General features: G+C 36.0%; 1 protein-coding gene across 1 annotated transcript in view; it reads left to right on the top strand.

The window, feature by feature from the left end:
• Positions 1-14050, top strand: part of LOC101624514 (cytochrome b5 type B) — a 35086-nt gene extending 21036 nt beyond the window's left edge. Inside the window, exons 4-5 of the mRNA XM_004690426.2 lie at positions 8218-8246; positions 10538-14050. Coding sequence (XP_004690483.1) covers positions 8218-8246; positions 10538-10628 — 120 coding nt within the window. The 3' untranslated portion in view covers positions 10629-14050. The remainder of the gene's footprint in view (positions 1-8217; positions 8247-10537) is intronic.
• Positions 14051-14148: the final 98 nt, after the last annotated feature.

The raw sequence follows: 14148 nt of genomic DNA, 5'->3' as shown, positions 1-14148 counted from the left end.
TCTAGGATGTAGGCCTCTTAGTTTTGTCACTGGTTTAATATTCACCATGAAGAAACGGATGTGAAGTTCACTTTATTAATTACTTTCTGTTCTTTTGGTTAATGGTTTCTGAATCTCTGAAAAAAGTGATTTTTAAGTCTTTTTTTTTTTAATGGTTTTTATCTGCCTTGCGGTTCAGAGTTTTTCTTTTCCATCTTACTTCCTTTATTTTTCTACTTCTTTATGCACATCTCCATTATCTCTTCCCCACCTGGAACCCAACCACCTTTCCGCCCCACCCCAACCCACCCTAGCCCCAACCTTCAAAAGAAAAATCATAACATTGCTATTCCAGAGTATAAATCAGCAACCATTTCCCAGTTTTTTCAAACTACCTTTCAGATTGCTTTTGCTACTACACAGGTAAATAATTGATAGTCATCTTTGATTTTTGGTAATTCCTGAGTTCAAGGCACTGAAATAATACCAAAATTTAAAAGCTTAGAAACCACAGATCTGACAAAAGATGTTTTCCTTACCAGCTTCTACCAAAGATAATTAACTATGGAGTTAGAATCCTTTTTGCTTCTGTGAATCTCTTTCTCACTGGATTATGCCCCATGCTGAGAGCCATTAATCTTTTGTTCATATTTGACTTAACTTTTTTTGGTCTGCTTTTGTTTATGGAAACTTACCTTAGAAACAGACTTAAGTGTTTTCTGTGCCAGTTTGCCTCTTCTCCTACTGTACTGCCAGTAACCTAGAAACATTTGTGGTTTGTGAAATCTCTCTTTTGGTTGTGTATTTTATCACTCGGTCTACCCTCAGTTCAGGAGATAAGGTACATACTGATGGTAACTTGGCAGAAAAAGTGGACACATTTCATTCATTCACTCAATGGATATTTACTGAAATGATAATTCAGTTGTTTCACTATTCAGAGCTTGTCACAATAATAGTGCCAATAATTTGACCACTTAAAAAATTTTAGAATGGGTAGTGTACATGATTAGAAATTCAAATAATACAAATGAGTGTACTTTAAAAAATGGCTTCTTCACATCCCCAGCTCTCAGCCTCCCACTTCCCCTTCCCTGGAGTTAGCCAGCCACCACTTTCTTGTTTATTCTCCCAAAGACTCTCTGCATATAAGAATATATATGATATATCTTGTGTTTTATATAGGGAGGGAGGGAAAGAAAAATGGATGGATGAATAGAGTGACCATTCCTCCCTTTAATAAAACCTCACATTATTCTGCACCTTGCTTCTTTTAAATTTTGTATTAGTGATTAATCCTTATCAATTCATAAATGTCTTCCTCATTCTTTCAAGTAGATATTTAGTAGTCAGTAGACATAGTTTCAATGAGATGACCTTTTCTGTAACAGTTGATCTATTTGTTTTTTTCTTTTTAAACAAAGACAATTGTTTCCATAAGCGATTATTTAGCATATTTTAAAAACTTCATATTTTTTATTTAAGAAATTTAACTTTTAGGGACCTCCTTGGTGGTACAGGGGTTAAAGTCAGGCAGTCAACCTGTTGGCAGCCACTCTGGCATGAGTCTTCTCCCCAGCCAGGGAGGTGATCCACATAACACAGCAGACCTCTCCTGACTGGCCCACTGCTCCCCTCAGCAATGTATTTCAGTACATCTGCCTATTCTGCTCCCCACTCTATTTTCTGGTGAACCCTCTTACCCCCCAACCCCTGAACATCAGACCTGCACTTCAGTTCTTGTATGCATAAATTGAAAAAAAAAGTTTGACATGGTGTGTTAAAGTAATCTGTAAGTTGCAGCAGTTAAAGATTGATACCATTTTTTCTCCCCTGATGCTATTGTTTTATGCATACAGCTTTCTATTATATATGCATACTGTATTTTATATATATATATATATATATATATATATATCATTCACTTTACCTGTTCCTTTATAGAAGGGATTAAAAAGACTATAATTGTATAATTATACTTATAAACTATACTAAAAAATTCTTTTTAAGGATTTTTTTAATTGTTTAGAATTCCTATTATACTTACAACCTAATTTATTAAAGTTTGAAATGAGGACACAGATGACCTTTAAAATGAGTAGTGATTGCTGCTTACCAAAGAATTTTATCTGGTTGTTCCCTGCTTTTGTCTAATGTTTGTATTTTGTAACATACTCTTTTGAAATAAAGCATAGAATGTAATGGCAAAATCACTCTTGAATGATGTAAAAATAAACAAACTTTTGTAATAAAAAAATGAAAATTAAAAAAAAAATCACTCTTGAATAACAAAATACTTTTTGATGAGGGATCTCAAGGATTAGTGATTTTTTTCTCTTAAAGGTCTATTTTAAAGTGATGTATAATTTTGCAAAACAATGTGTCACAAGTACAAAGTAACATCCTTTTCTTCATTGTTACAACAGGTTTTCACATTTTAGTTCCCTTCAGGAATCATTTTGTATTTAATTTTTTTTCTTTGGTGATGTCTTGTATAACTTAGCACAGGATTCTTGAGAGAATCAAATAGAAACTTGTTTTAAAGGGTATTTTCTTCTTTTAATTTTTTTCTTATCTGCAGGGAAATATTTTATGTGTGACTGGACTCTAGAGACATATGTTTTACAAGACAGTAATTACTAAGCTGTATTTTCATCCAGTAAATTAATTTAGTACACTGGAGCTTCTTGAGGACACCATCTCCAGATCCATACCCTACAGCCATAGTTAAGACTACAAAATATTGAAATCATGTTCTACTCAAACTTTAGGCTGTGAGGTGAACCTAGTAATAAAAAATCATGTAACCATAGCACATGCTATACGGTCTGATTTTATGCAGCACTCTTTCTACTGATTTTTTTTTTTTTAAAGATTTTATTTTATTTATGCATACAAAACTGGGGTACAGGCCAGAGGTGTGGGAAGTGAGAGGAGTTACCAGAGACAGAGTGGGGAGCAAAACAGGAGACTAACTGAAATACACTGCTGAGGGTGGAGCAGCAGGTAAGACAGGAGAGGTCTAGTGACTGGCTACATAGATACCAAAGTATCTAAATAAAAAACTACTAAACCACCCAAAAACTTGTTAAATTTGCTGAAAGCTTCCTGTGGCTTAAAATCCACTTCCAATTTAAAATTACTTCTGCCGATTTAAATACTTGGAATCCTTTTAGAATAGCAAACATCCAATTTAGGAATTAAAGCATAAGTTTCTTAAATACTTTGTATTTCCCTTTTATGTAAATCTTCAAGTCTAAATAGAAACTATCTTTGGTGAAGGTACACTTAAGATTTCACTATCTATATAGTTAAAAAAACCACAATCATAATTCTGCACAATGTTTCCTGTGTTTATCCTGGTACAAAGTACACTATTCTTTTGACATTAGTTCTCCTGTGTTTCTCATAAATAGGGTTCATAGAGGAATACCTCCTCTTTCTAGTCTACACACAAATCGTTCATGTTTTGCAATTATATTTCTTTTGTCTTCTTTTAAACATATTGGAATGGGTTAGGACTTATGGTACAGTGCCTATTCAGATTATCTTTATATACTTGGCATAAGATAGGAAAAGCTGGGCCTCCCTGGTGGCACAACGTGTTGAAGCTATGGCACTATGAAGCTATCACAGCCACTGCTGCACAAGTTCAATCCCTGGCCAGGGAAGTGATACACATGGCATGGCAGAGCTCTCCTGACCCGCCTGCTGCTCCCCTCAGCAGTGTGCTTCGTCAGTCTGCCTGTTCTGCTTCCCACTCTGTCTCTGGTGAATCCTCTCACCCCCCATACCTCTGGCCTATACCCCACTTTTGCATACATAAATAAATAAATCTTTTGGAAAAAAAAAAAAGATAGGAAAAGCTAGAAGTGATAGTGTTCTTTCAATCTTCCTAGACAGGAGGAATGGTGTTTCCTGTCTGACCTTTAGAAGGCTATACTTTCTGTTTTATAATTTATTTTTTACATCATTCTTCATTTTGTACATTTTTCCATCTCAGTTGTAGTCCCTGTGGGCTTCCCAGCACTGATTCACCTGTTTGCCATCACTGTAGTCCTGTTCCCTTTTCCACCCCAGTTTTTATCCCATTCCCTTTTCTTTTTTTAAATTTTTTTTTTAAAGATTTATTTATTTATTCATACAGAACTGGGGTACAGGCCAGAGACGCGGAGGGCGAGAGGATTCACCAGAGACAGAGTGGGGAGCAGAACAGGCAGATCGACGAAGTACACTGCTGAGGGGAGCAGCGGGCGGGTCAGGAGAGGTCTGCCACGCCATGTGGACTCCTCCGGGGCAGGTGGGAATCGAACTCATGAGGAAGTGGCTTTAGCTTCTCAGTGCAGTGCTTTAACCCGCTGCGCCACCAGGGAGGGCCCCCCATTCCCTTTTCACCCCATACCATGTCTCTGGTTTATAGTTGTTCCTTGTTCACATTTTTACTTTATTACATTTGCTTCTCTCTCTCTTTTTTCCCCCCGATCCCTTATGCTCCTGCTATGAATGAAACCATCCAGTATTTTCCTTTTTCTTTCTGGCTTATTTCACTAAGCATGATCCCTTCCGGCTTCATCCATGTTGCTTCAAAAGGCATGATCTTATCTTTTTTGATTGCTGAGTAATATTCCATTGTGTATATGTACCACATCTTTTTAATCCAGTCATCTATTTTGGGGCATTTGTGTGGATTCTATGTTTTCCCTATTGTAAATAGTGTCGCAGTAAACATGGGGGTGAAGGTGTCCTTTTGAATTGTAGAAGGCTACTACTCTTCAAGGTTTTGCTAAAATGCTTGTGGCTCAAAATATTGTGCTGAATATAACTTTATAATTAATTAACTGAATATAACTTTAGAATTCAGATATATCTCATCTGTACTTTTAACTTTTACAAGGCAGGAAGTTGTGTTTGAATATATTAGATGTAACTTTAGTTATGAGCAGCTTTATAAAAATACTATATTTTTATGTATTTACTTTATGGGGAATTAAAAATTGAATAAACTTTAAAAACCATTGTGTTTAAATAGTTAACTTGAACTTAAATCAGAGTAGATTTACAGCAATTTTTCTGTTTGAAAGTAATATTCCAGACTCCTTGGAGAATAAAGAAACATGCATTTAATTACTTGGTAAGGCTTACTGGAAGACCTCTGGATGTGGTCTGCTTTCTTGTAGCTAAAATCATACAGTATTGCAATGACTACTTTCCATACCCAAAATTGTAGATGGGTGAAGAATGAAAGACCATATGTATTTTCTTGATGGAATTTAGTTATTTCTTGAATACTACAGTGGAATACTTTATGAAGCAACATTATGAGTGAAGTTCATCTATACTGTTACTACCACTGTTCCTTCCCAATCTATAAAATATTTGTTGTATTTCTCAAAGATTGACCTGTAACACTTTTTAATTAGCCTGATTCATGCTATTCTGGAAGAAATGACCCAGGTAACAATAACAATAAGATCTTAAAGAAGTTTAGTAGATATTAATACAGTCTATCTATAACCTTTTATTAAAAATTTTACTTGCCGGGCTTTCCATGATGGTGCAGTGGGTTAAAGCACAGCATCATGTAGCTAGCCACAACCACCTCAGCACAGGTTTGATCCCCTACCAGGGATATGACCCACATGACATGGCAGACCTCTCCTGTCTCATCCACTGCTCCCTTCAGCAGTGAACTTCCTCAGTCTGCCTGTTCTGCTCCCCACTCTGTCTCTGGTAAATCCTCTCACTGCCCCTGCACCTCTGGCCTGTACGCATAAATAAATAAAAAAATTTTTTTAATAAACTTTACTTGCCTATAGACTAATTTCTTTCAGATTTGGGGCATGTATTCATTTTGCATGACAGTATTTTGGATAAATGAAATTAGATCTCATTCATGGTCTGCTTTAAAGTATCTAGGCCAGTTATGTGTAGGGTTTCTGGAAATTCTTGGATATTACTGAAAATTGTGATTTAACAGCATTACCTGTGCTCACAGCCTGGTGTACTTCTACATATTGACAGAGATGATATTTTTTGGCATTAATAACCTGTACTAGCTACCTGCAAAAAAATGAAACTAGATCACTGCCTCACTCCATTCACAAAAATCAACTCAAAGTAGATTAAAGACCTAGACATAAAGAAGCAAAGATGGGTCAAACACTACATGACATACACTTCAACGACATCTTTAAAGATAGAGCACCCAGTGCCATAATAGTGAAGGCAAGGATAAATAGATGGGACTACATCAAGTTAAAGAGCTTCTGTACAGCAAAAGAGACATTACAAAAAAACAGACAGCCCACTAATTGGGAAAAATTTTCTCACACAAAAGCAGTGATAAAGGACTGATCACAAAAATATAGAGAGAACTGATGAAACTCAACAAAAATGAAGTAAACAACCCCATCAAAAAGTAGGTAGAAGAGCTAAAAAGACACTTCTCCAAAGAGGAAATGCAGATGGCCAACAAGCATATGAAAAAGTATTCAACATCTCTTGTAATAAGGGAGATGCAAATTAAAACCACAATGAGATACAGTGAGAATGGCACATCTTCAAACGACTAGCAACAACAAATGTTGGTGAGGATGTAGAGAAAAAGGAACTCTCCTGCACTGCTGGTGGGAATGCAAACTAGTACAACCACTATGGAAAACTGTAAGGAGGTTCCTCAAACTGCTTAACATGGAGCTTCCCTGTGACCCAGCATTCCCACTCCTAGGTATCTACCCAAAAGACACAAAAACACTGATTGAAAAAGATACCTGCACCCCCATGTTTATTGCTGCTTTATTTACAATTGGAAAAACATGGAAGCAGCCCAAATGCCCAAAAGTAGATGACTGGATAAAAAAGAAGTGGTACATATATACAATGGAATATTACTCAGCAACCAAAAACAGAAACACATGTCTTTTGCAGCAGCTTGGATGGAGCTGGAAAAGATCATGCTTAGTGAGATAAGCCAGAAAGAGAAAGAAAAATACCAGATGGTTTCGCTCATAGCAGGAGTATAAAGAACCAGGCGAGAAAATAATAAGAATAATGAACAGCCATATACCAGAGACATTTTGTGGGGTTGGAGTGGGATCCAAAATGGGGGTGGGGGGGTGGGGAGGAAGTGCACGGGACTATGGTGATGGCACATGGGTGACTCGGTGATGGGAAACCCACAGGAATTACAATTGAGATGAAAAAAAAATACAAAATGATGTAAAAAACTTATATTATTTAAACTAAATAAATAAAATTTAAAAAAATAAATAACTTGTGCTTATGGGTCAGTTGTCCTCTGGCAGTAAATTAGCAGATTTTTTTGTTTTATGTAGTTTATTACTTATTAATGGAATGAATAACTTCATTTGACATTTTCTTAAATTGGATAAAAAATTGTTTTTAAGATATAATTCACATATCATCCAGTTTACCTGTATATGATTTTTAAATCAAGCGTTTTTACTATACATAGAGCTGTGCAATTACAGTAGCTATTAATTTTGCTCTTTCCCCCCCAGTGCTTGGAGATCATTCATCTAACTTTCTGCTTCTATAGGTTTACCCATTTTGACTGTTTCAAAACTTATATGTCCTCTTTTGTATCTGACTTATTTTACTTAGCATAATATTTTCAAGGTTCATCTATGTTGTGGCATATATCTTTATTTCATTACTTTTTATCACCAGAATTTTATTTTTAAGTTTGGTTTGTTATTTCCCTTTACTCTTTTTGTCCTTTTCATTAAAAGAATGCCCTAAGGTCTCTAATCTTAATTACTGTGATTTCAGAGAGTAACCCAGTTCATTTCTGTTTTCCACAAAGCAGTCACCTATGCTATTTTAGAGCATATCACAGTTGATCTGTATGTTACGATTTTAATTTTTTTATCCTTTTTACACTCTTAGTTACTGCCAGTGGCAAGCCCACTTAAACCAGTCATATCATTGTGACTGCAAATCAGCTTATTTTAATATAGTTTGCTTTAGTAACATTTTTTTTACATCTGAGAAAAGTTTATGTCATTTCTGTGTGCTTTCATTAGCGGCTCTTTTTGTGGCCAGAAACTTAACTCCCAGTCAATGTACTGCCTATAGATTTGCAAACATCAAAATGCATGAAAGATGGAAGTTCTTTTACAAGCTACAGAGTTCTCATAGACATTCACGAAGATTTATATACTCTTTGTTAATTTTCTTTCTTTTTGTTTGTTATTTTTTAATATGCATCATCTTCAGGAGCCTTCAAAAAGTAACGAGTGCAAAAGGTTGGTATCCCTCTAGTGGACTTTGTTAATGTACAACTTAATGTCTGACAAGTTTCTCCTATATATATTTTACATATATATCCTATAACTTAAATATTTGTGTGTGTGTGGTCAAAATTATTGCTAAAAATTTATTGCTAATTTAATAGGTCCTTAGCATTATCAAAATTTATTTTTTATTTCAACCATTTTGAATAATCTCCAACAATTTTATCTTGAGTAATTTTAATAAACTTTTGTGGCATATATTGTAATCACAGAGACAGGTATTCACAATTTGTAACTATGAGTAAGTCAAGTCCCTAGACTCCATAATTCAACCCAGCTTGCCACTTCCACTTAAAATTTAATCTCATTTAATCCTCACAACTATTCTTTAAAATAGGTGCTATTATTACTTCTTCACAGAAGAAAAAATATTTACTACAGTCATATTAGGAATCTGTGTTTTCCCAGAGGTTTACTTGCAATATAATTCCCTTGCAGTGATATTAATATAGTAGCATTAGCTTTAAAAGTTATACATTGCCACTCTTTAAAAAATGTTTCTACTTGAAATTGCTGTGGAGTCTGTGAGTTGAAAACAGTCTTTGTAGAGAATATATATATAGCTGTTTTATCTTTCTGATAGCCCATATAATTAAGAGAAAAATCTGTATTTTTTCTGCAAAAGTATCACAGCTTCATTTACGGTGATAGACATAGCATTTTAAAAGTGCAGACTTCCAGCACTTACAAAGGTAGCTACAGCCTCTTCAGTCTGAGTTTGATTCCTGGCCAAGGGGAGTGACCCATATGGCATAGCAGACCTTTCCTGTCTCGCTTGCTGCTCCCTTCAGCAGTGCAGTTCTCAGTCTGCCTGTTCTGTTCCCTACTCTGTCTCTGGTGAATCCTCTCACCACCCCTGCACCTCTAGCCTGTTCCCCAGTTCTGTATGCATAAATGTTTAAATGCATAGATGTTTAAATGCATAGATGTTTAAGTATGGGAAGTGACCCAATTAATAAAGTGAATGAATTCATTTTGGTATAGTCATACAGTGGAATACTACAACACAATAAAAGTAAATGAATCACAACTTGCATGCAATAACCTGAATGAGTCTCCAAGCAGATAGTCTTTGGGCCAGGAAGTTATTGTTGAATTTAAATTTCCTTTGGAGCAGTATAAATGCATTTCCTCTGGTTCTGTCCTCAGGGGGCAGGTTAAGTGTTGTGAAAGATTTTATGAGGATCGATGGTCAATCATTCTCAGCCTTTTGTACTGAAGAATTTATCTTATTCATTGTTTTCTCAAGGATCCTGCTTTTAACTTCTTTGTCTTTTGTGGTTGCTCTCCAAGATAACTGAATTCATTACTCTCGGGGTGGGGGTGGGGGAGACTATTTCAAAGTTCCCTGTGTCATATTGCTGTTTACCTGCCAACTTGCTTGTTTTTTAAACAAAGCTACCTAGCTGATACCCTAAACTTGTCCACAGCAGCTTTCTATCATACATAAAAGTATAAAAATGTTAGGCATGTTTAGGCAAAGAGGATAATTTTTATTCTTGAACCACTTAGCTTTAAAACCTTTTAATGTCTTAAGATGAGGGGCAGCCAGGTCATTTGGATCGCTGAGGAATTACACCTTAAATCTAGTCGTGCTAATAAGCTCTATTAAAGAAGAATTATTGTTTTATTTAAAGAGAGTGATTACTGTCCAGAAACTACAAAGGAAAATCTTTCCTTGCCAGCTACTGTTTACTTTAGTAAAACTATTGATGTGTTTTCTTTGTGTATACTTAACTTGAGATAGAGAGTGGTTTTGGAATCAGACTACCTGATTGACTTAACTTTATAGTTCCACATACAAGACCTGTATTTCCTATGTATAACATGAGAATAATAAAAGTGGTACCTATTACATAGAGTTGTTGTGAGGATTAAATTTTTTATGTGCATGTTAGCTGTGTGTTTTCTGTTTAAAATTTTAATTTATAATATATGAAAAATAAAGTGAAAAGAAAAAACAGACTACCTACAATACAGAATGAACCCATGTTATGTGTTAAAAAACATGAACATGTATGTATATCATTCAATAGTTGTTTTTAATTTTAAAAATATTGTTTACTATTACCATTTCAGTCAAGATAATTTTTTGCAACTACAATGTGATAAAAGCAGTTTAATTTCATAAAGCAAATCAAACCTTTTTGTCTATAAAAATGTTAAAATGTGACTGTTGGAGGATGGCAGATGTTTAGTATAAAATGTTCATGACTTTGTTGCTTTTCCCCCCCCACTTCTAGTTGCTGGTCATACTGGATTTTCCCCATCATAGGCGCTGTTCTCATAGGTTTCCTGTATCGTTATTACATGTCGGAAAGCAAATCATCCTGAGGAGACCATGGTGAAGTCTGGAGAGTAACCACTTGGAGTGAAAACTAGAGACTTGTTTGGAGGCTGCAATGGTGCCCTCTTTTAGAATCCTGCCAATTGTATTCTTACCCCTGGGAGCCCAGATGGTTGGCCAGACACCCACCCAGATCAGGAGCGCTGTCCTTCATCTCTCGAGCTTTACTCCCAAAAGCCACCTTCTCATTCTTCATGGTTCTTGCCAGCTTTCCCTTTCTCCCCTGCTTTCCTCAGTACCTTCACATTTTCTAACTTTCTTTTATAATTGCAGTCTGTATGTCCTGGTGCATTGCTCTTAGGCAAAAAATGCTTTTCAGTCTATACGTGCACAGTAGATATTCTTAACAGGGTAGCACACTCTGGTTTTGAAGCTTTTCTTATTCCGTGTTTCTTTTAAACAAATATAAAATTCCGACTTAATTCGGTTATTTTAAATAAGGGGTTTTATTCATTCAGCTGCTCACCTATAATTTAAGACACAGCTGCCAATTGATCATCCTCCTTGTTTCTATTTGTTAAGACTGCAAAAAGGCTGTTCTGCCAGCCCAGCTGGAGTAGCAGGTAGCTTTTGCCTCCCACTAAGACCAGGCTGTTTTATTATTCCCAAGCTTGTATTAGACAAAGCTGTGCTTCCTATTTATTTCATGGGAAAAAGAAGAGATGAAGAATTGAGATGTCAGGGTAAATTCAGTCATTTTTCCTTTGAAAAATATAACTTTAGAAAGCACACCAAAGATGCTAGCCTTCTCTTTCACCCCAGTTTCTAGTCATCTTTTTCTCCCCACCCACCACCATCTTTTATTGGTAAAATAATGTCTATAATTATTTCTATAGAGCTTTGCCAGAACATTTTGATGCCTTTCTGTTTAGTGATTAGCAAAATTTTTATTCCCCTCTTTACAAGAGGCTCGCAATTGATCCGAGATATAGGTTTTTATCTTGTTTTGCCCCTGTAAAGTAACTCCCATAGTAAAAGGCATTTGAAAGCGGGAGATTGTGATGAGAGCGTTTTCCATTTCACCTCTATTTCATCCTCTGGCTCCAATTTGTGGTTTTATTCTATTTTTCCATTAAGAATAAAGAGAGAGAGTTTTTTTCTTGAATGAGTGTTTCATTGAGGAATAGGTTGATGAATTTCCCTGGCATACTTTGACTTTTTTCCTGTGGAAACTCCTGAAGACACAGCACATGGATGGTTTACTGCCAACAACACTTTGTAGTGTTTTTTTCCCCATCCTTTGAGGATGACAGGCCTGTCTCCATTGTCATGTAGAGGGAGTAGCTTGGTTTAAGGGACCACAGTTACTCTGGTTTCTCCTCCCACTTCTGGCTGGCCAGGGACTTGACAAGACAGGAAACTACCCAGCATACCAGTATCTACCCATGCAAAGTAGTTAAGAAAAAGTTCAACTCAGGTCTTGTGTCCTGTGACTTAGCAGTTGAATGAATTCAAGATTCATCAAAATGATATTAACTTTATACTTGTACACATGGATATGACATTATGGAGTAATTTTAAGAGAATTTTAGTCTTTTTTTATATATATCAGATATGAGCATAGACAAACTTATCTTTAGAAAATGTTTTGTATGCATTATATGATGCGACTTAAAGACAAATTATTGACACAAATCTTTGGTTATTAAGTAACATAAGCTTGGTGCTCCTCCACTTGAAGGCAAAGAAGAGTTGCCTTGAATAAGAATTGGTATATAATTTCTATAGTAGTTAAGTTGTGTGATGATGTGAGGCAGGTAAAAACAAAGAAGCATTGAGAAGCTGGAAAAGGAACATTCAAGCTAAAACTAAGCCAGGAGATAATTCGGATCATTATGTTGGCAGTCTCCAGTATTGAATGAAACTCATCTGGCTTGAAGAAACATTAAAGAATGAAGGTCTTATGTAAAATCGGTGTTTTTGGTATTTTTAGAGTAAACAACAATGCAAAGGTATGTTTTCTACCTTGCATCGGTTGTCTTTTCCCATTTATATCTTGACTTGCTCTAACTCAGCCAGCGGGAAAGATTTTCATACTTTGTTTCTACCACCCATGAAATAGTTCTAGTCCACTGGATTTCTTTTGAACTACTGCTAATGTGATGCCACTTTATATTATTAAAAACCACTTTAGGGTCCATTCATAGTAGTTCCGTTGCTTACATAAACAGCCAGGTGAAAGGTGGAGCTTGTGTGAGAGTTTGTAGAGGTTTTTCTAAACAAATGAATACAGTATGTTAGCCAGATCCCATCAGAAAGGACTTTGGTTTTAAGAGGTAGACTTAATTTCTCGCAACAGCCTCTACATCAGTAGGTCAGAAAACCTCTCTGGAGAGCAAGTTGCAGTCAGTCCCTGTTGCCTGACCGCGGCCCCTGGAGCTGGTCTCTAGGGCATTTACTTATTTATTGCTGAGGAAGACTAGCTGCTGCTGCTGCACTTCAGATTGTACACATAATGTCTGGTGACCGACCACAGGAGAAGGTGAGGGAAAACATGCCAACAAGATAGGGGTATAAATGCTGGGTTTCTAAAACTCCTTGGCCCCTGTCTCTTTAAGAAATGCTTTTGGTTTGCAAATGGTTTCTACATTTGTAAATACTAGAAAGTAGTAGGGACAGAGTTTATATTGTATTTAGCTACTTATGGGACTGCTTCGGCAGAAACAGAAGTCCTCTGGAACCTATAATTTGAGCCTATAAAATTCTTTTAGCAGTCATAAATGCATCTGTTGTGAAATAAGGGCACTGTTGAGTTTATACACATTTAGTTGCGTTGTGGAGCGGTGAAAAATGCTTTCAGGTCAGATATATCATTACTTATGTTATCTCATGTTTGAAACCTCAAGTGATAGCTATTTGATTAAATTCCATTTTAGGAGATTGAAATGCAGAATATTAATGTTTGTTGCTTCCTTTCCCAGGAGAAATGGATTCAGACATGTTTCAACAAGAAATTGATCTTTAAAAAAAGCCATCTCATTCCATTGCCAAATATCACAAAAGTAGTAGGAAGTTTAGTCACATTTGGCTGTTGTGCCCTGAAAGAGCCCAGTTTGGAATTTGTGGGGGTGACCTCAGAGGGAGTTTCCAAGAAGCAGAGAGGTACTTGTCAAGTGACCCACCCTCTTCCAGCATCTCACTCAATGAGCTGTAGAAGCTGCCCTTTACCCGTACCTATATATTGGACTTGCTATTTGGACAGAACGTTATTTAACTTCCTTTCTTTTTACTTCACTCTCCACTGTGGACAAGTGATATTAACATTCCTTTTGTGTAGTCAAAAATGGCATTTGTTTACCTATTTTATTTCAGCATATTTTGAACAAAGATCTTTGTCTCTTTCTGCTGGAATGTGCACACAGTGAATGTTTGTTAGAACTACACACAATAAAGATACTGTTTGCCTTTTCTTGCCCTGACTACAGTTATTAAAAAAAAAAAAGCAAAACAAAACTTTTTTTTTTTTTTTTAAAAGTAGAAGTGTTGGCTTTGTAATCCTCAGGTGTT

This window comes from Condylura cristata, unplaced genomic scaffold, assembly GCF_000260355.1.
Source record: "Condylura cristata isolate star-nosed mole 26May11 unplaced genomic scaffold, ConCri1.0 scaffold00028, whole genome shotgun sequence".
In the NCBI taxonomy this organism is placed as follows: domain Eukaryota; kingdom Metazoa; phylum Chordata; class Mammalia; order Eulipotyphla; family Talpidae; genus Condylura; species Condylura cristata.
Note: the sequence above shows the minus strand (reverse complement) of the source record. Positions and strands in the feature narration are given on the sequence as shown.